Genomic DNA, 22635 nt, shown 5'->3' with positions numbered 1-22635 from the left:
TTTGAACCATTTGGAAACTCTTCCAAAAGAAGACATGATGAACTGGTTACTATGCACAATAGATGTAACCTCACTATATACTTCAATCCCTCACAAAGAGGGTATAGAAGCTATAGAGAGTTTTTTGCTGAAGAATGAGTGTGCTGGAGCCAATAAAGTTTTCTTGTTAGAATTGATGCATTTTGCTCTGTACCATAGTTATTTTGAATGGGAAAACAATTTTTACGCTCAATGCAATGGAACATCTATGGGCTTTGCTGGAGCCCCCACATACCCGACGATGTTTATGTCAAAATTCGAGCAAGAGCATATTTTCCAAGAATCAACCTGGACCAAACAGCTAGTATCGTTCAAACAATATATAGATGATATTTTCTTAATTTGAAACGGAGTAGAAACTCAGCTTATTGAAAACAAGTTGAATGATTGTCACCCTCACATCAAATTTACACACACCATCAACAAAAATTGTATTCATTTCCCTGATGTGCTAGTACAAATCAAGGATTACACCATCAAAACCAACGTGTACACAAAACCTACAGATCGAAATAGTGGTTTACATTTTAACAGCTTTCACCAACTAGCTTTGAAAAGACAATTACCTTTTTCACAATTTTTACGTCTGAAACGCATCACTAACACAGAGGAGGAAGCCAATCAAACCATTGATCAGTTTGCTGGATTTTTTTTTTATTTAAAAGAGGATATCCTGAAACTTTAATTAACGAATCAAAACAAAAAGTACAAATGATGGAAAGATCAACTCTTTTAAGACAACAAGAAAAAGTGGAGAAGCATTTCAACATATGTATGTTGAAATATTCAACTGAAGCAAACAAAATAAAAAACATCATCAAAAAACACTGGCATCTGATTGAAAAAGAAACTGATCTAGAATGCATCAACAAAAATGAAGTTATTTTTGCTTTTCAAAGATCCCGCAATCTAAAGGAGTTGTTATCTAAGAAAACCACTGAAAATACTACCACAAAATTCAAAGGGAAGCAAATTTGTGGTAATTACACGCATTGCAACAATGTCATCAGAGGGAAACAACTAAATCACCCCTCAAAAGGTTTTACAATTGAGTTGAAATACACTAGCACTTGTGACTCGAAGAATGTGGTGTATGCCATTAAGTGCCCGTGAGATATATGTAGGTATCACTGAAAGGAAAATAAAGGTTCGAATCACGGAACATAAAAGTAATATAAGACTGAAGAATGCCAAATCAACAGTGGCTATGAATTGATTGGCAGGAAGCTGGACACAATGTTTCACAATTAAGATACACTGTACTAGAAGCAGTGAGAAGAGATCTGGGTACAGACCCACATAAACAATTATTAAAGGCTGAATTCCTTTGGATCAAAAAGTTAAACACTTTACAGCCATTTGGGTTGAATGTCCGTATTGAACTATCTTGTTTTTTATAATGTCACACAGAACGATTTTTTCAGATCATACTGTTATTTAGGATTTTTTAATTTTGACTTGATAACTTACTGCAGAGTTGTCCCTAATTCATAATACCATTACTATTTAGCATTGTTCTATTTTCACCTTAACACATGATTTAACAATTGATTTAATCTACCTATCGATTTTTATCATAATCATGTCAATTTGAGAATTTTCTATCAACTTTAACAAAACGGGTCACATCTCGATAGTGCAGGTTACTTTAAATCACTAAGCACGTGACCATTTCCCAAGGCTCAACACACTACACGTGATCGCGCCAGGACGCTATTCACACAGCGCAAGAAAGTAGTGCGTTTGTTACCGCTTGCACAGAACGACGTGCAGCGTGTGCGAGAGAGTTTAATTTCGTGAAACTCAAGTAAATCCTGAAAATTCTAGCTTAAACCTGATTTATTTTAGAGCATAACATGTCAGCAGGGTAATATAAGATCCTGTGAGTATTGGATATAGTTATGTATATAATTTTTTCAAATATAATTTGCTTAGAGATACCATGAAAGACCATTCAGGTGTATTGATTTGTTGTTTGATTTAACTCGATGAACGTTACTGTATTAATACATGTACGTGGTTTTGATCTGAAAAGAGAGTTATTGCTTGAACTGGACAGGATATGTTTAAAATCTAATGTAGATTTTGCAGTTTTGGGACTAATTCGTTTTTCGTTTTCATTTTTGTAGACCCCTGAGGAAGGGTCCTATAAGTGCCCCGAAATACATTGGAAATAATTCATGAAACTGATTTAATCTATTAAAAAAACAAAGAAATCATGAAATAAATGATGCAAATAAAGGAAATTGAAAAAAATCATCAAAAAGACAACTAAGTTTTCATTTTTCAAAGACATGGATAAGGAACCAACAGTTTCCTGAAAATAGTGCGCACTTTCATCAGGACGGGAATTTTCCCAACCAGATCTGTTACTATATTTTCAAGGCACTCTGACCAAGTGTAACAAATGGAGCAGAACTAAAACGATTGTTTGATTATTGACTGAAAGTATAGTGTGCACAGAGCATCTTCAATATCATGTAAATATTCGCCAGGATGGGACGAGACCCCCATCCTGACGGGTCGAAACGCCGTCGACGCCATAGGAAATGAACCGCGCAAAACAGTGCCTATGAATATAGATAGCCACTGTGTAATCATTGTTTATACGAATATTCTTGGTCATTTTCAATTTCTTGTAAATATCCCCAGCAGAAACCTGTATATATTCACTCACTGTCACTTAATTACTCTTTGGTTCTCACAAAAACACTTGGGACACTCTGCACTTCTTTTGAAATACTATGTGTACAACTGTATATTATTGATGAAAGCATTGTTTTGAAAATACAAAAACTTTGATGACATATAACTGGTATCTTGAGCCTTGTGTCTCCCTTTGACATCCCTTGCTAACCCTCTACAACTTTATAATTGCTATTACGCTATGTACTGACTATGCACTGTACAATTATCCTACCGCAGGAACCATTGTTTTCTTGATAAACTAATCACCCTGGTTCCTTTGTGAGTAGGGTCCCCTTGTCCTTCCCTTGAGACTTTTCGCGCGGTGGCTGCACCGCAAGGGTTTCATCCTTGTAACACTGGATTTTCCCTTCCCTATACAATAATAGGGTATTGCTTTGTTAGAGTGTTGGGATGGCAGATTGAGACGCACCACTCTATACAGGAGAATATATTACGAAACTAACTAGCGGACCTTCCTTATTCTCTAATCTACCCACGAACACAAGTAGCCCAAGACAGGACTTATTGAAAAGTTAGAAAAAGCAAAGAAAAAACACGTGAGGACTGAACTGCACGCACGCATGCTCACAGATTACCTGAGAGCTGGTATAATACCACAAGGCCTTAGTGAAGACCCCAAGTTTAAGGGTAGCTTTTGCGGCATTTCTGTTACATGCTCACACGCCACTGGATGGTCCTAGGCGTTGAAACTGCCATAGAACACTCCAAAACTGAACTCAAAGAAATAGAAGAGTTAGAAAAAGAACTTCTTTTTTTTTTTTTTTTTTGGAGTTCAACTCTGCTTTATTGTGTAATTGGAGACATGTCACACAGCTTGTCATGCCCACAACCCGGAGGTCGGCAGCAACAAAAAACAGAAATGTACACAGCCTTGTTGCCGGCATCCCGGAGGCCCGGCGGCATTACGTAAGAGGAATGAAGTGGGGCCACTTCTCCGATGTGGCATGATAAAAGAGGATGAGCAGCAGCAGAACAGAGTTTTCTATTGGAGAAGAAAGGAAAACTCTCCCCTCTCCGTTTTTTGGTGTGTAATAAAACAACTTAACAACAGTACCAAACAGTGTAGTAACTATGAGGCGAGTCATGCATCAAGGTCAGTTAAGTAACAGTGCATCGGTGTGGCATGCCATGTGAGCGGAGGCGTGTTTATGAGTGTGTGCAGGTCACAATCAGTCCAGCAAGAGGGCCTCCGGTAGCCGGAGGTTAGGTCGGGTGTGGGGCTCTAGAGAGGCAACCGTCAGTGGGTGTCTCGACATAGTGCCAGCAGGGCATAGGTGAGTCTGTGTGAAAGCAAGGGAGAGTGGTGGTAAGCCAAGGGAGCATAGCCACGGTGCCGGCGGAGCATAGAGTCAGGGGGGAGGCCGACAAGTGAGCAGTGGTCGAGTCTAGGGGGGGGCCCTATTTGGATAATGCAGAGAGGAGGCATGCGCGTGGAAGTAGGGTCCTCAGCTAGGTCCAGTAATGGAACAGTGTGCTAACCTATGATGGGTTGATTGTCCGCCTGGCTCGCATCGTCTGAGCGTGCGAGGAGATATCGCATCAGTGGGCCCCAGATGTCGCAGGGACGACTCGAAATGGGCAGCAGTTCAGCAAATGTCGTATCCTGATCTTGGCAGTATGTTAAATCGCCCAGCCAGTCCTTAAATTTGGGCGCCCTGCCCCGTCCCCATCGGCACGCCACGCGTCTCTTGGCCAGCAGGAGCGCAGTGTCAACAAATTTCCGGCAAGATCTAGGAAAACGTACAGTGTCCCCGAGTAGGGCCACCATTGGGTCGGAAGGCATTGGTTCTTCCACCATCTCCGCAAGAGCATCCAGCACCTGGTGCCAGAAGTCCGCCACCTGGGGGCATGCTCACGCCAAGTGGAGATAGTCGGCTCCAGCGACATGGCAGCGTTCACAGCGGTCATCATCTGTCAGTCCGAAGCGCCGCTTCCTCGCCGGCGTGTAGTATACTCGCTGCAAGTATTTATAATGAATGATCTTTAATCTGCTGCTTGCAGAAATGCGGGAGGTGAGCGCGCAGCAGCGATCCCACTGCTCATCTGATATGTCGAGACCGAGTTCGGCAGACCAGCGCAGCCGCGCATTGGACTCAGACACCAGGACAGCTCCCCTGAGTTGACGATAAAGGCCGGAGACCAGGTGGGCCCCATCCTGTGAGCTTAATAAAAGGTGTAGCGGTGGTAGGGTATCGGGCTCGCTGGGAAAGTCTGGCAGGATGTCTCTCATCCCCGCCCGTAGTCACACATAGTAGAAGAGGTCAAGAGGAGTGCGGTCTTGTGCAGCAAAGAATAGGTCAGCTGACTTGAAGGTGCCATTGGAGAATAGGTCTCCCCAGCAAGAAACTCGCAGCTTTGCACAGAGGTTGCGAAAGCCCAGTTCCCCCAAAAGGGTAAGATCGGGGTGATGCGTGAGCGGTAGCTTGGGCGAGTAGAGAAATTTACAAACCAATTTCTTGGTAATGCGGCGCCATGCATCTAACGTGCATGAGACCGACGTATTCGGTGTAGTAATGACAGATTCAGGACAGTGAAGCAAACCATTAAGCGGGAGGGGATGTACGATCCAATCTTCCACTGCTACATGCGGCATAAAGGGAGTAGGAGCCATCCAGTGGTAAGCGAAATGCGCCTGCGCACACTGATAGTAGGCCTCGAAGTCAGGGACATCGAATCCTCCCTTCTCATAGGGGAGGGTAATGGTTGACCACTTGAGTCGGGGGTTCTTGCCTCCCCAGAAGAGCCGTCGCAGCTCCGACCGCAGGGTTCAGAAGAAATTAGCGCCAGGGAAGTACGGTATATTGGCAAAGAGATAAAGGAAGCGAGGGAGTATCACCATTTTTATGAGCGACGCCCTCCCGGCCATGGAAAGCGGCAGGGCGATCCAGCGGTCCACTGAAGCAACAAGTTTGGTTATCGCTACACCGTAGTTGGATCGCAGCGTCTCGTCTCTGTCTCTTGAAATGCAGACCCCAAGGTAGCGGAGATCGGACCGACACCACTCTAGTGGGTAATCAAGGGGGAAGTCAGTCACTGCGTCGGTCAGGGGGAAAAGTTGCGACTTGGACCAGTTGATATGGACTCCGGACATTCCTCCATACAGAACAAACTCCCTAAGCAACGGGTTGAGATATGTTTCAGGATGTTTGACATATAACGTGATGTCATCCGCGTAGAGTGACACATCAACTTGGCGCTGCAGGCATTGCACTGCGCCGCCGCGATGTAGCTGACGCAGCCTACAGGCGAGAGGTTCGACAGCGATGGCGAACAGTAGGGGAGAGAGAGGGCACCCCTGTCTCATACCCCTGGTTAGTGCGATGGGCTGTGACAGATGACCGTTGATCAGTACCCTTGCCATAGGGCGAGTATACAGCAGGTGGACCCAGGATATAAATAGTTTAGGAAATCCCATAGCAGCCAGCACAGAGAACAGGTACGGCCATTCGACAGAATCGAACGCCTTGGTTGCGTCCAGGAAAATGGCCGCCACGGGCGTGTCAGGGTGTACCGTGCGGAGTAGGGAAAAGAGCGTGCGGAAGTTATGGGAGGTAGACCTACCCGCCACAAATCCCGATTGGTCGGGCAGCACGAGTCTGGTCATTAACAGCGACAGCCGGGTGGCCAAGACCTTAGCAAGTACTTTGACGTCGCAATTTAGGAGGGAGAGCGGACGATAGGAATTACAGGATTTGGGGTCCTTATTGGGCTTAAGGAGGGAGGTAATCACCACCTCGCGCATGGAGCAAGGGAGTACTCTATCTCCCAAGGATTCCGAGAAGACCTCGCTGAGTACCGGGGACATAATGTCAATATAAGCCTTGTAGAATTCGGCCGGTATGCCGTCGAGCCCAGGGGCTTGGCCATTCTTGAGGGACATAATGGCCTCGCGTATTTCGTCTTGCTCGAACGGAGCCGCGAGGAACTCTCTATCGCCGTCGCTAAGCCAACACAGCGCAACATCGCTGAGGTAGTCGGCATAGGATACGTCGGGCCCTACGGTGGAGGTGTAGAGTGAGTGATAGTGTGCCTCAAAGGTGTCGAGGATCGCATCTGAGTCCCTAATAGCAGTGCCAGTGGTGTCGGTGAGTTCTAGTATGGTGTTATGAGCTCGTGATGGTTGTGTAATCGTAGCTAGCGCCTTCCCGGGCCTGTCCCCCTCGCAATATTTACGGGCCTGCCAGTGTTTTCCCCTAAACTTCGCTTCCCGCGCAGCCTCCTCCTCATATCGTGACAGTGTCTCCCTAAATTTGGCCTGTAAGTCGGGGCTGGGGTCGGATACCATTCGCAGTTCCAGATCCCGCAGCTCTTTCTCCAGTGTGCTGAGTGATGCAAGGATGGTGCGTAGCACGCCATGGCCTTTGGAGATGCAATACCCTCTGATCGTGACCTTGAATGCCTCCCATATGTGCTCAACTGAGTCTACTGATCCCTTATTCCTAGTGAAGAAATCTGCGATCTCTTCCCCTAGTTCAGTGCGAAACAGGTTATCAAGGAGGATATTAGGGCGAAGTCTCCATTACGGCCGGGGGCTGTCCCAGCCGGGTGTACGAAAGTGGAGCAAGACAGGGCTGTGATCAGAGTACGTCCTCGGCAGATGACGAACCCCCACCAATTCGACAGCGACATCTCTTGTGATGAGGAAATAGTCTAGCCGTGCCCAAGTCCCGGTATATGATGTAAAGTGTGTGCCCTCCCGTCCCAGGGGGTGCAAGTGCCGCCAGGCGTCCAGCAGTCCGCCCTCCTCAACGATGCCCTCTAGTGCCTCCCGTGCTCTGGGCTTGTAGGTGCAGACCCCATCGGCTCTATCCAACAGTGGTTGCATCGCTAGATTGAAGTCCCCTCCCCAAACTATGTGTCGTGATGCAATGGAGAGGATTTTGCCCCAGAGAGCAGTGAAAAAGGCTGGTGTGTCAACATTAGGCGCGTACATGGTTACAAATGTGAAGGTGTCTCGGCCTATCCTGCCCCACAGTAGCGCATATCTGCCCTCCGTGTCGAGTAAGTCTCCATACTTTTGAAAGGGTATCCTGCGGGCAATGAGGATAGCGACTCCCCTCGAATAGGTGGAGTAGGAGGAGAAAGCTCGTTCTCCGGCCCACCTACTTGCGAATGACGTCCCGCCCTGTGGTGACAGATGCGTTTCCTGTAACATAGCGACTTGTACGTGACTTCTATCAAGATAGGCTATGACATCACGGCACTTTCTGGCATTGTTCAACCCTCTTACATTCCAGGATAGACAAGTTATTTGCGTGTTAGCTGCTGGAGTGGCCATGGATAGCACAACAAGAACTATAACAGCGCCGGCTTAAGCAGCACGGATATATCACCTCCGCACCATAGCATCGGTGCTCACACCGAGGTATAAGCCAAGCATACAGTCTAAGAAATGAGTGCCTCAAAGAGAAAAAAAAGAAAAGAACACCCCTCCCCACCTCCCACCCCAGCATCCCAATCATGCCAGTACCCAAGTACTCCCACCCAGCCCCCCGCCCCCCTCCCCCCTTCCCCAACTCAAACAACGTGAACAGCTGGAACTCCAGCAAGTCAAAGGGGATCTCCCAGTGGGGGTAAGACATAGAGTACGTACAGCCACCTCCTAGGCCCCAGCTCCGTATCTGTGCCGCCCTCGGTGGAGACTAGGGCCAGGAATGTAGTCCTTGGGTTACATTACCATAGGGATGAAGAGTCCATGCGGCGTCCTTGTCCATACAGTATCTTATTGTCCGTGCATCAATGTTCGGGGTGAGAACAAGTCGACATAGGCATGGTGTGCAGCATAGCAAAGATCAACAGTCAGTCTCCGTGGGGCGCCGGGGGTAAGTCTGCGTTGTCGCGTTCCTCCTCCGCATCCCGGTCTTCTCTACGTGCTCTCCGGAGCGATTTGAGAAAGTCTTCCACCTTCTGTGGGTTGGTGAAGAACCGTTGCTTGCCCTGGTGGGTGATTCGCAGCTTTGCAGGGTATAGAAGTGCGTAGTCGATCTGAGCCTCACGTAGTTTTTTCTTCACCGGGAGGAATTTGCGCCGCTCCTCCTGCACCATTGGCGTAAAGTCTGGGTAGATGGAGAAGGTGACTCCATTATACTGTAGCGATCTTTGGGATCGGGCTGCCCGGAGGGCAGTGTCCCGGTCGCTGTAGTTTAGCAGCCGAGCAATGATGGGGCGCGGAGGAAGGCCAGGTTTGGGCATAGGCGCCAAGGAGCGGTGTGCCCTCTCGACGATAAACTGGGGCGAGGAAGCGTCCTCACCGATGGCCCCCTTGAGGAGCTTCTCTACGTACAGCTCCATTCTGCCCGTATCTGTGGATTCCGGAACATTGGTAACCCGTATGTTGTTTCGGCGGCTACGGGCTTCCAAATCCTCATTTTTGGCTGCTATGATCCGGAGGAGGTTGTCCATCCTGGACAGTTGAGTGGTGTGAGATGTGGCAACGTCTGAGGTATCAGAGATACGTTGCTCCGCAGCCGTAAGGCGTTCCTCATGACGGTCCACCTTGTGCACCAGTGCGTCCAGCCGCGCGGTGACCCCGTCGACCTTTTCTACAACAGTGGCGAATCCCTGGCGCATCTCTTGTATCAGGCCGGACAGGTCAGTGTCTTTAGCTGCGGGGACGGTGGCCCTCGGGGACGACGTGCCAGGGTCCGGGTCCAGCTGCGTCGATTTTGCGCCTTTTTTTGCAGTATCAAAGCTGAGCTTAGTCTGGTGGTTCTCCGGTCGCACCATGATGGCGCCAGGGCGCGAAATTCCAAAAGCGCGAGGGGCAGGGGCGCCACAGGCTGTCTGGCTAGGATATTATCCCCAGGATGTAGGGCCACAGCGCGGGTGAGGCAGGGCAACGCCCCAAAAGTGCAATAAGGGTCCAGGCGGTGGAAGTGCAGGGACCTGGTGAGATTGTACAGGCCCCGCGCGGCCTGGTGGCTGGGAGGGGAGGTAGCGAAGTCACAATGGCAATGGTGGTGGGGTCCAGCACACTAGCGTTGCTGTGTAGGGTGGCAGCACGACAGTTCCAGGCGTGTGTGGGATGCAGGGCAGCTGGACCTCAGCGGGGGTGTGCCAAGCAGGTGTGATGCTCTATCCGGATTATCCACAACGAGGCCACCTCGCAATGTACGGTTGGTGGCACGTAGGAGGGACGCCAGGCAGGTGAATGGGGAGCGAGGTGGGTTCCAGCCTCCCCAACGTGGAAGGTGCAGTCTCTTGGCAGCGAGGGGACAGCGTCCCGATGGTAAGCACTATGCTGGTGGCCAGGGCCGGCCGAGGCTCAGTGCAGGGGTGGCAGCAAGCTCGAGAGCCCAGGTCCAAGGGTCAGCCCCCGCGCCGGGTAGTGCACTGTTCGTTCCCGTCCCCACCGGGCGGGTCCAGCGTTCTCCGGGGGTCGAGCAGGCAGTGAGATGTCTGTGTCCTGGCAGCCAAGGGGCAGTGGCAGCTCCACCAGCGGGAGAGGCGAACGCAGCGAGGGAGGAAGGGCGGGGGGGTCCCCGCACCGCCGAGCAGACCGCCACTCACCCTGATCGCGGGTCCGCCGGCGAAGGTCCGTCCAGGAGGTCCGCCAGTCGTCTCGGGAAGAGGCCTAGCTCCTCGTGGCAATCCCCAGCCTGTAGTAGTCCTGTGAGGCCGGACTCGCGCACCCCACCGCTCCGCAGCAACTATCGGCAGGTTTTCAACTCGGCACCGCTCCAGCCCCGAGTCCCCCAGCGTCACCAGACTTGGACCGAGTGCAGGGATGGATGTCTTGCTGCAACTCGTCCGGAATTCAGGCCGTTTTAGATCCCTTTGGTAGACGATAACAGAAGGATAGTCAAGTCAAGTCAAAGAGATTTATATAGCGCGCTACATACCCAAAGGGTCTCAAAGCGCTTGCGGAGGGGTGGGGAATTACTTGTCGAATATCCAAGTTTTAAGTTGCTTTCTGAATGCTAGATGGTTCTGAGTAAGGCGAAGGTGAGTGGGAAGGGAGTTCCACGTTTTAGCTAGTGTCCCAAGGAGCGGGAGCTGCGAGACTAAGCAGCCATTCCGCTTGTGCGCCCTCTAGCGCCCCAGAAAAAGAACTTCTATGGGGCGACGGGGTAGCCGAAGCTAAGATACTTTTGGACAAACGTAATAAAACCATAGACAAGTTTAACACAATTGAACTCAAGAAAAAAGCAGACAAAGTCACAAAAGATATCAAGAACTACACTAAAGAAAGGGCCTTTCCCTACCTTAAGGACGACTATTATACAGCCTTCCAAAATCAAAACAGACAGAACACGTGGGGCCGTTTCAAAAGGAACCAGCCAGTCACATTCTGAGAATCATCAGGCGGCTCCAGTGATTCAGATGACCAGGCAGGCCGAGTAACTTTAATAAACACCAAGGTCAGCCTTTTTTACAAAGGGGAGGCAATAGCAAAAAGAGGGTCTCGCACCAATACCCTGGAGAGCACCAAACCCGGAACAAACATTACCAATGGGGACCACAACCATATTAGATCCCCCACCGGGTTCTGTAGACAATATGGAAACCATTCCCATTTTCAACTTATCGAAACACTCTTTGTCCTCCTCTGAAATTTCTCTGTTAAGTAAAGGTCTTTCGTTTGTCATCACTGAAAGAACCATTTTTTTCAATCTAAAATCTGAACTATTCCAGTTTTTCAGAAAGAAAAAATATTCTTTAAAGACCGAGAATACACTTCACACGAATCAGTAACTGGACTCAGACCCACCTCCACTTTCTATCCAACCAATGGCATGATGCCCCCTGAGCTGATAACTTTTGAAAAACTTATCCTGCAAAGTATAGACATTATGAAAACCAGTTAACAGTTCACACCGTATAACATCACCCTTCTAGAACGTCAAGCATTGAACAGTCTCAAACAAGACACTTCAATAATACTCAAACCTGCGGATAAGGGGGGGTGGCATAGTCATCCAAGATAGAAGTGATTATGATACAGAAATAAATAAACAAATTTCTGAGGACAAACACTACAGGAAACGAAATCACAATCCATTAGCTGAGATCCATGATGAAATTTTAGGCATTACGAAAGAAGGACTAAACCGGGGCTTCCTAAGTAAGAAAGAATTTGAATTCTTAAACTCAGAAAACCCCAGAACGCCTGTTCTGTATACTCTCCCGAAAATACACAAAAGTACTACACACCCACCTGGAAGACCCATCCTATCCGGTTGTGGCTCTATTCTAGAACCAATTGGAAGATACGTTGACTTCTTTATCAGAGAATATGTTCCCAAACAACCGAGCTACGTCTGCGACACAATGCATATGATCAATTTGGTAGAAGAATTACCCTACAACAGAGAGACTGACTGGTTAGCACTCTCGACATTTCGTCATTATACACCAACATCCCACAAACTGAAAGCATCCAGAGTATAGAACACCTTCTAGACACCAGACCCAGACCAGTAACTGTTCCTACCTCATTCATAATCTCTCTACTACAGGTGGCTCTCCAAAGAAACTACTTTGTATCAAATGGTCAATACTATCAACAATGCTGTGGGACCAGCATGGAGCAATTTTTTCTCCCAACCTGGAGAATATTTACATGAACCAGGTTGGACAGACCTTTGCACTAAATGACCAAAATCCTTCCCGCACCAGCATAAAATGCTGGTATAGGTATATAGATGACATCTTCCTTATTTGGAGTGGCAATGAAGAAGACTTTAATGGATTTGTTATATATTTGAATCAATTCCAAACACACCTCACTTTCACGTCTACAATTCACAAATCCACCATTGCGTTTTTGGACTTAAATATCCAAAGCGAAGAAGGCAAACTGTTTACCTCACTACATAGGAAACCGACAGAGAGAAACACCTTACTGTCATACAACAGTCAACATCCCAGAGCCCTTAGGGATGGTCTACCTTTCGGGCAGTTTTTGCGCATCCGCCGCAATTGTGCTCGAAAGGAGGACTACACGAGAGAGGCCGAGATATTGAAAAAGAAATTACTAAGCAGAGGATATCCCAACAAGATAGTGAGAAGATAACTCAAACATGCGTGGTACTGCCCACGAGAGGAACTTCTCGTCACCAGACCCAAAAAGGAAATGCACAAAATTGTCTGTGTCACCACTTTCGGTACACATACCAACAAGATCCGCAACATGATAACCAAACATTGGCACATCATTAAAAGCATTGATCACCTAATGGAAGTACCAGTCTTTGCATATAAGAAGGCAAAGAATCTAAAGGATCACCTAGTGAGGTCATCCACAGAAACGTCGAAAAAGAGAAGTGGTACACTAGAATCTGCCTGGGGCCTTCCACCCGTCTTGGACCACCACCCTTGTGGCAACTGCATGATATGCCCTTTCACAGAAAAAACCACCACGTTCGAACATGGCACTTGTGTACACATATTGGAATCCTTTTCCAATTGCAATACGCGCAATGTGGTATACTGCATTTGGTGCCCCTGTGGTTTTCCTTACATTGGACAAACGCAACAGCCTGTCAAAGCCAGGATAGGACAACATCGCAGCCGCATTAGAAAGTTGGTCATGACTGCGCCATTGGTAGCACACTACAAAGAAAAAAAACATACTGCAGATGAGATCAAATGGCAAGTCGTTGATATTACCACAATACCCGAAAGAGGAGGTAACATTGCCCAAATCCTACAGCGCCGAGAATGTCATTGGATCGATAGAATCAATTCAATTAGCGAAGGGCTAAATTCTGAGGATGAATGGAGAGGGTTTGTGTCAAATCTTGCCAACTAATCCTGTACACACAACATACTCCTGCCGATACACCCTTTTATGCTGTGTTTACCCTAAGTAATCAGTAGGTCTAGCACCTGTAGTTCCTATTAAGCACACCTATGTACAAATATGTTGTTGCTACTAATTGACTCTGTACGCGATACTAATGCACCATCTTTGTTGTCCATTCCAATATGTAAGTACATTGCACACCCTTGTAATTCAGCAATGTATGCACGCACTCTTTGTAGGCTGTGCACCTTCATTACTACGACCCTAGCGTCATCTATGAAAATATATATTGTGAATAATTTATACTGTCAATTACCGTATGCCTGACCTCATGCAACATGTGCACATGAATTCTGTGAACATTAGTACCTTGTGAATGTCTTTATTATTGTGATGGCTACTAATCTAATTGTCATATACGCGCACACTCTACTCATTGTAAGCCCCTAAACCGACTCAAGTTTTCCTGAGATCATCGCCACCAGCGCATCCTGACGAGGATAGAGACTGTGACTCTCCTTGTCAGGCCTGCACACGTACTAGACGCACTATGATAAATACCGCGAGGATGTTGGCCCAGCACTACACAGAGCTTTCCAGACAGATTTGGCGTTCTGGAAGATGCGATCGCACGTTCCTGTTACGGCACACAGGTACTTTGACTGCCAGGTTCTCCCAACAATCCCCAGGTCCATGTAGCTTAGATGCTTGACTAACTAGCCCCCTCTCCTCCCAGACATCGTCTTGGCTGAAGGAAATTTCATTGACGGCACCGTCCGCCACCGACCAATCTCGACTCACCGAGAAGCTGATAATCACAGGCTATCACAGTCTGATTACCACCACAGTGGTAAGTACTAGCCACAGCGTGCCTACATGGATGCTAACATTTATGTTACTAAGCGTAATCTGTTCCGACTCACCCCCGCTTTTTCTTCTTCTCCCCCTCTTCCATGCAACAGTACCCGGCTGAGCCCACCACTGTAAGTTGTTTTTACGTTCCTCTATCACGCATGGGTTGCGAAATGGAAATCTACACAACCTGAGGTAATCCCCGATAATTAACAGTTCGCTCATTGGCCTAACTGAGACACATAGTACATGCCCTTACCAACCCCCCCTTTTTTAATTCTCTTAGATGTCTCACAACGACCAGTCCTGACGAGACCCCCATCCTGACGGGTCGAAACTCCGTCGACGCCATAGGAAATGAACCGCGCATAGCAGTGCCTATGAATATAGATAACCACTGTGTAATCATTGTTTATACGAATATTCTTGGTCATTTTCCGTTTCTTGTAAATATCCCCAGCATAAACCTGTATATATTCACTCACTGTCACTTCATTACTCTTTGGTTCTCACAAAAACACTTGGGACACTCTGCACTTCTTTTGAAATACTATGTGTACAACTGTATATTATTGATGAAACCATTGTTTTGAAATACAAAAACTTTGATGACATATAACTGGTTACTTGAGCCTTGTGTCTCCCTTGGACATCCCTTGCCAAACCTCTATGACTTTATAATTGCTATTACGCTATGTACCGACTATGCACTGTATAATTATCATACCGCAGGAACCATTGTTTTCTTGATAAACTAATCACCCTGGTTCCTTTGTGAGTAGGGTCCCCTTGTCCTTCCCTTGTGCCCTTTATCTAAAGCCAATTCAATGGCGACTGGGGAATGATCTGACATCCCCCTAGACAACACAGTCGCCGACTCTACCCTACCTATTGCTAAACGAGGGACAAAGATATAATCTAGTCTAGAGAAGGATTTGTGGACCGCTGACAGGTAGGTGTACTCCCTCCTGTGTGCATGCAAATAGCGCCATGTGTCTACCCAGTCCAGGCGCCGAACCAAATCCCTCAGTTTTGTGGCCCCTCCAGCTATCTGACCCCACCAGGCCGACACCTATCTACCTGCATATCCATAACATCATTCCAGTCCCCCCCCAACTACTACCAGTGTCTCTGGAATGACAGCCCAAACTGTGAACAACTTTTCCACCAATGACCATTGCAACGGGTTCGAGGCAAATACACTACCCAGCACCAGGGACTCCCCCCCCAACCATACCCCTGATAAATATGTACCTACCCTGCGGATCAACCCACTGGGAGAAGTGCACATAGGAGAGCCTCCGGTGAACTAAGATGGCTACCCCCCGAGACCCTCTGACAAAGCCTGCATGGTACACTCGTTGATAGTGAAAACGCTGTAGGCAGAGCGTTTTGGTTACCACCATTAGTCAATTTTTGACTAACTTTTGGATAATTTTTGATCATCTTTTCGAAGTCGAACGACTTCGACTGTGCAGGTTGGGATGCCCGGGTTTAAATCCTGCATCGACTGCAACCGACTGATGTCGGTTACCGACCCCCATCACTGGTGTCTTCATTGCCTGGGGCCCGACCACGATGACAAGTCGTGCCCAGACTGCCGGGCCTTGACGTCGAAGGCTAGGCGGGTGCCTCGAGCTCCAGCAGTCGGCCCGCGATGTTCGAGGTCCAGGTCCGGAAGGAGGTCGGAGGACCGGTCGCGGGGCCGGAGTCATCACAGCTTGGAGGATCTACACCACTCCTCGAGCTCCAAGTCCTCAGGTAAGAGGCACAAGAAGTCGAAGAGGCAACATCGCTCTTCTGACTCCCCCAACGCTCACGCGACGCGGCCGGGGGTTCGGGCGACACCGCCCATGCGGCTCTGCTGGAGCCGCAGGCATCGCAGCCTGCTCCGTACCCGCCAGTCCCTGGGCAGAACGCGACGCCGGAAGAGATAGACGCGTTCCTCTCGGCCATGAGGTCGCTCACTCCTCCGTCGGGTTCCGTGGTGCCTTCGGGCCCAGCGGCCCCGACTGGGAGTCCAAGCGGGCCGGGTGCTTCGGCCCCGGCGCCGTCGGCGACTTCAGTCCCGGCGCCGCAGGGCCCCGCCGGATCCGGGTCGTCGCCGGTCGACCTCGCGACCTCGCCGGCGCCGGCCCCTACGGTGTTGCCCCCGGCGCCGTCCCAGGACGAAGTCGTCCCCGGTCCTCCCCTCGATCTGGGTCTGGCGACGGTGCGGCGCCGCTCTCGACGCCGATGGGAAATTTTTACTTCTATGCCCAAGCCCCATCCTTTGGACTTGAGTATCAGGAGATGGGTGGCGAGGCGGATTGGGAGCGGTCTGAGGACCCTCTGGCACAGGAGTGCCAGCCTTATCAGGACTAGGCAGGTGAGCTAGGGGACGCCAGTGGTCTGGACACTTCGCCAGACACTGGCTTTGTCTCCCCTCCTACCGTGGCTACAGAGGAGGGGGCTGCCTATAGTGTGGTGTTGACTAACCTCCTCACTGAGGTCCTTAAACCGCAAGCAAGCTCCTAGGGGCCTCTGTTGCCGTTTAATGAGGCCTTGTCTGACGTTCTTTTGGGTACCTGGTCCAGGCCCGCTACAGGTCCCCCTGTAGATAGGAACGTGGCCAGACGCCACCGCCCGTGTCCGGGCGACCCTTGCTTCCTGTCCACCCACCCCACCCCCGAGAGCCTGGTCATCCAGGCCTCCAACTCCCAGACCGCATTCCCTATGGCTCCCCCTGATCGGGAATCCAAGAGGTATGAACAGTATGGTAAAAAGATGTTCTCCTCCCTAAGTTTGGGGTTGTGGTCAGTCAACACCGCGTATTGGGTCGTTATACCCACTCACTGTGGGACACGGTCGCGGACGTGCTGCCACAATGTCCGGAGGAGGCCCGGACTAAACTCGTCCAAGTCCTTGCGGAGGGTCGAGATGCGGCACGGTACTTTATCCGATGTGCACTGGATACAACGGACTCGCTAGGTAGAGCGATGGCAACGACGGTGGCGATTCTTTACCACGCCTGGCTGAGGTCCGCCAACTTTACGGCTGATGTCCAAAACACACTTATGGACATGCCGTTTGATGGCCGTCGTCTCTTTGGCGACAAGGCAGACAGTGTGCTTGAGCGCTTTAAGGACTCCAGGGCTACGGCCAAGTCCTTGGGCCTGTCGGCCCGCGCCAGCAATCTGCTGCCTTTCGCTCCTTTCGTGGCCAAGGAAGGGGCACCCCCACACGTCCTGCCAGCCACGGGCCGCAGACTAACCGCCAGCGCGGTGGCGGACGTGGTAACCGCTGCAGCGGTGCCAGGGTACAACGGCGAGGCCAGTCCCCATCCACCCCCGCAGCATCCGCCTCAAAGCCTTTCTACTCCGAGCTTTCAGGCCCATTTAACACCTCCTCCACTGGCGCAACATCACATCGGACAGGTGGGTGCTGCAAATCGTCCGAAGGGGATACTCCCTCCCCTTCGTGGCGACCCCTCCAGCCATGCCACCTCAGTACCACCGCATGTCTGGGGATCACTTAAATCTTCTGCAAGAGGAAGTTTCGACCCTCTTGGCCAAGGGGGCCATCGAGCTCGCTCCTGGGCCGGAAGTAGGGTGTGGTGTTACTCCCACTACTTTCTGGTCCCCAAGAAGGGCAATGGGGGCCTACGCCCTATCTTGGACCTGTGGAACGTCAACGGCTTCCTCCGGAAGGAGAGGTTCAAGATGCTGACACTGGCTCAGGTCTTAGCTGCCTGGAAGACTGGATGGTAGCGTTGGACTTGCAGGACGCTTATTTTCACATTCCTGTCCTGCCGGCTCACCGGCGCTACCTGCGGTTCACGGTAGGCCACAAGCACTTTCAGTTTACCGTGCTCCCCTTCGGCCTTACCAGCGCCTCACGGTTGTTCACAAAAGTGATGGCGGTGGTCACAGTTCATCTGCGCAGGTTAGGTGTTTCAGTCTTCCCCTACCTTGACGACTGGTTGTTGAAGGTGGGCTCGCCCCAGACAGTCGTCAGCCACCTCTAGACGGCTGACCTCCTGCACCTGCTGGGGTTCTCCATCAATGTGCCGAAGTCACACCTGTGTCCCTCTCAGAAGCACCTCTTCATCGGAGAGGTTCTAGACTCGGCGGAGTTTTGGGTTTATCCACCCGAACTGCTGGTTCGGGATATTCAGGCTCTGATTCCGATCTTTCAGCCGTTTTCCCGAGTTTCGGTCAGGTTGACGCTGCGTCTCCTGCGGCTGATGGCCTCCTGCATCCTTCTGGTGGATCACGCCAGGTGGCGGATGCGGGCTCTGCAGTGGGACCTGAAGTTTCAGTTGGCCCAGCATCAGGGCAACGTGTCCAACCATGTCTTGATCTCGGAGGACACTGCAAGACAGTTGCAGTGGTGGCTCACGGACCGTGATTGGGTCAGCGGCAGATCCCTCTCCCTACCCCAACCGGAGCACGTAGTTGTGACAGGGCTGGGGAGGCCACATGGGAGAGGCGGAGAATAGAAGCATTCTGGTCTCCGGCGGAGTCCCAGCTCCACATCATCCTTCCGGAGCTGCGGGCGATCCGGCTTGCACTGAAGGCATTCCTCTCCTCTGTCCGGGGGAGTGTAGTGCAGGTGTTCACGGACAACACCACCACCATGTGGTACTGCAACAAACAGGGCGGGGTTGGGTCGTGGACCCTATGCCAGGAGGCTCTGCGCCTCTGGCAGTGGCTGGTACATCAGGGCGTGACCATGGTGGTTCAACACCTGGCAGGCAGGTTCCCTGAACGCCAGGGCGGACGAACTCAGCCGTCGGTGCATGATGGATCACGAATGGCGTCTGAACTCGGACGTGGTGCAAGGCCTCTTTCAGCAGTGGGGAGAGCCTTGGTTAGATCTATTAGCCACAGAAGAGAACGCGCAATGTCAGCAGTTCTGTGCGTTGGAATTTCCAAGGCGGCACTCGCTCGGAGACGCTTTTCGTCACGAGTGGAGTTGCGGTCTGTTGTACGCCTTTTCCCCTATACCACTTCTGCCCAGAGTGCTGAAGAAGATCAGGCACGACCGGGCCCAAGTCATCCTTGTGGCTCCAGACTGGGCACGGAGGTTCTGGTATCCCGAGCTACTAAGCATGTCTGTCGATCCCCTGATTCGTCTGCCCCTTCAGGAGGATCTTCTGTCGCAGCAGCAGGGGACGGTCCTCCACCCGAACCTGTCCAGTCTCCACTTACATACGTGGAGATTGAGCAGCGGCAGTTGAGGCCATTCGACTTGCCTCCTGAAGTCTGTAATGTCATTCTGGCAGCCAGCCATCCCTCCAAAAAATTGGTATACGCCTGCAGGTGGAACAAATTTGTGGCATGGTGCACAGCAAAGGCTGTGGATCCCCTTCCTGCCACTCTTTCAGAGGTTCTCCTCTTTCTTCTTTCTCTTGCCCGACAGGGCTCTGCTTTGGGCACTCTGAAGGGCTACCTCCGGCCATTTCCGCCTTCTTAAGGCTACCTGATCAGCCCTCTTTGTTCAAGTCCCCGGTTGTAAATAGGTTTTTGAAGGGCATCACTCATGTTTCCTCCTGTTCCTTTCGTGATGCCTCAGTGAGACTTGAACCTTGTTCTAACTTTTCTGATGTGTGCTCGCTTTGAGCCACTTCATAACTGTCCTCTTCGCCTCCTTACTCTGAAGACCGCTTTCCTGGTTGCCATCACCTCTGCCAGGAGAGTGAGTGAGTTCCAGTCCCTTTCGTCTAAGCCTCCTTTCCTTTCAGTCCATCCGGACAAAGTTGTGTTGCGGACGCGACCCTCTTTCCTGCCCAAGGTAGTCACAGCCTTCCACATCGGGCAGTCCATCACTTTGCCCACCTTCTTTCCGCCTCCGCATCCCTCGAAAGAGGAAGCGAGGCTCCACCGTCTGGACCCAAAACGTGCACTCTCCTTCTATCTGGATCGCACACGCCAGTTCCGGGTGGATGACCAACTCTTTGTTGGTTACGTGGGCGCTAAGAAGGGACGGACGGTGCACAAACGAACCATTTCTCGATGGGTCGTCTTGTGCATCAAGGCGTGTTACTCTTTGGCTCGAAAGGAGCCTCCTGTGGGGCTTCGTGCCCATTCCACACGGGCCACGGCGGCTACTACTGCCCTGGGCCGGGGAGTCCACTTGCAGGACATTTGTCAGGTAGCTACGTGGGCCTCGCTGCACACGTTCGCAAGACATTACTGCCTGGACAGCCAAGTCCGGAGAGACGGCTTTTTCGGCCGTTATGTTTCCCAGGACTTTCTGGTGTGATTATTGGTTTGCAGACACACCACTGGGGTTGGTATTGCTGGGGTATCTATTTTAAGGTAAGGAATCTAATACTAACCTGTTTCTTTCAGATGCATAAGTTACTTACCTTCAGTAACGATATATCTGTAAGAAACAGTAGTTAGTATTAGATTCCTTACTGCCCCACCCATCCTCCCCGTTCTGCGAACCGATATCTAGGGTTAAGGTCATCCCCTTTCAGGGCCCTAGTTTCATGGCACCAGTGTTGGTTTTGTATCATGGGTCTGCGTTTCTGGCGCGGAAACGCTGTGTATAAGAACTGACGTCAGCGCACGAGGGTGGCGTCTAAGTACTCCGGCGACGTCATCCCGGCGCCGACGACGGACGCAGAGCCGCAGACGACGCCTACCGATGCGCAAGGGGACTGCTACGCAAAAGTTTCCGGATCCAGTCTGATGCTTGAGGGTATTCTAAGGTAAGGAATCTAATACTAACTACTGTTTCTTCCAGATATATCGTTACCGAAGGTAAGTAACTTGTTCGTTTGCACCGCTGTATCTGTTTTGACTCCCTGAAGTCAATTCGCCTCTCTGGTGTCTGAAACGCATACCCACAAACAAGTGAACATCAAGAGATGTGTCCCTTCCTTTGTGTACCATCAACACTGGAGCTGCCATTGTGTTTGTTTCATCTATGCTGTGTACGTATTTCGTATATCTTAGGTTCGCAAACCTTAACCCACACTAAAGATGTGTAAAGTTGCACCTTTTGCAGGAATATTGTGATCTTCTGTTTACCTACAGAGTCTATTTGAAGGTTTTTGAACATTAGTTGTTTCCGAAGCTCATAACTCCATATAACCCATTCTGTACTGATTTTCATTGGTATTCCTTGAGCTAAAATGTGGAAGTGGAACTGATGGATATAATAATTTACTCTTTCAAGGTGAAATGGAAATAAATGGATGTAATCCCAATCAAAAGTAAGCCAACTGTAACTTGTCTGTTCCTCAGTCTTAGTAATAAGCTGTAATTGCTTTAAGATAGTGAGATTTACATTTAAGATGGCTTCTGTCCTTTACTTCACATTGCCTAGTATTATTACAATTTCACTTTGGGTAATTGCTCTTCAATTTTTTTTTTTAATTCCTTGTAGGTCGAAATAGCGAAATCTGGTCTCCAAGCGTCTTTGTTGGTGAAATCTACAGAGACAGGAGAGATATTTGTAAACTTTGACCTCATGATACTGACCTTGATCCGGGAAACGGAGTGCCTTGCTCAGTTGGGTCTTGACATCCCACCTTTTGCAGCTTCCCTCCAGCAAAAACAAGACGCTTATAAAAATAATTACAACAAACTGCAGGTAGTGTATGTTTTGCTTTATTTTGTATAGTAACAGTAATGTGCATGGGCCTGCCATCTTGCAGTGTATAATAAAGAAGACGAGGGCTTATATAAAGTCATTACACGCTTTATTAATCTTTGAGGCTCTCCTCAGACCGAGGTGATTATCGACAAATGCCATCATTCTAAACTGTCAAAAGGGAATGCACCAAGATGTGTAGGGGAGGGAGGTAAATCGAGTTACCACAGAGATGAAGGATGGATGTGTAGGGAAGGGAATAATTCAATATATATAAATTTTCAGTAACAAAGATTATAGCAGGGCAGGGCAGTATGTACTAGCGTTGGTGTTACAAAATCAGAGAGAAAGGTTCTCCCAGGGTTTTTTTGATGGATTGCTGTCTATAAGACTGAATCAAATATCCGCCTGTGATAGAAATCTGTAATGGGATGAAGTTCTATCATTCAAAATATTTTATCGAATTTCATAATATGAGCAGCAGACAATACAAAAAAGAGCACCGAAAGAGGTGCAAAGAAGAATACAAATTAATATAGAAGTGAGAAATGTACCTATATAATTAAAACTGGAAAATACATTTTAAAGGAAAAGGAATAAACAGAAATGTCAATACATGAAAATCCTAATATAGTTACTTCAACTTTAGAATTCTTAAATAACAATACATTTTATATATATTTGTATATATATATATATAT

At 49.3% G+C, this 22635-nt stretch overlaps 1 protein-coding gene across 1 annotated transcript in view; it reads left to right on the top strand.

Annotated features, from left to right (window-relative positions):
- The window catches only part of DNAH5 (dynein axonemal heavy chain 5), a 5605957-nt gene that overhangs the window by 1723207 nt on the left and 3860115 nt on the right, over window positions 1–22635 (top strand). Inside the window, exon 15 of the mRNA XM_086967405.1 lies at window positions 21728–21934. Within this exon, the coding sequence (XP_086823531.1) occupies window positions 21728–21934 (207 nt within the window). The remainder of the gene's footprint in view (window positions 1–21727; window positions 21935–22635) is intronic.

This window comes from Lissotriton vulgaris, chromosome 4_1, assembly GCF_964263255.1.
Source record: "Lissotriton vulgaris chromosome 4_1, aLisVul1.2, whole genome shotgun sequence".
In the NCBI taxonomy this organism is placed as follows: Eukaryota; Metazoa; Chordata; class Amphibia; order Caudata; family Salamandridae; genus Lissotriton; species Lissotriton vulgaris.
The sequence above is the reverse complement of the archived record's forward strand: the minus strand, read 5'-3'. Positions and strand labels throughout refer to the sequence as shown.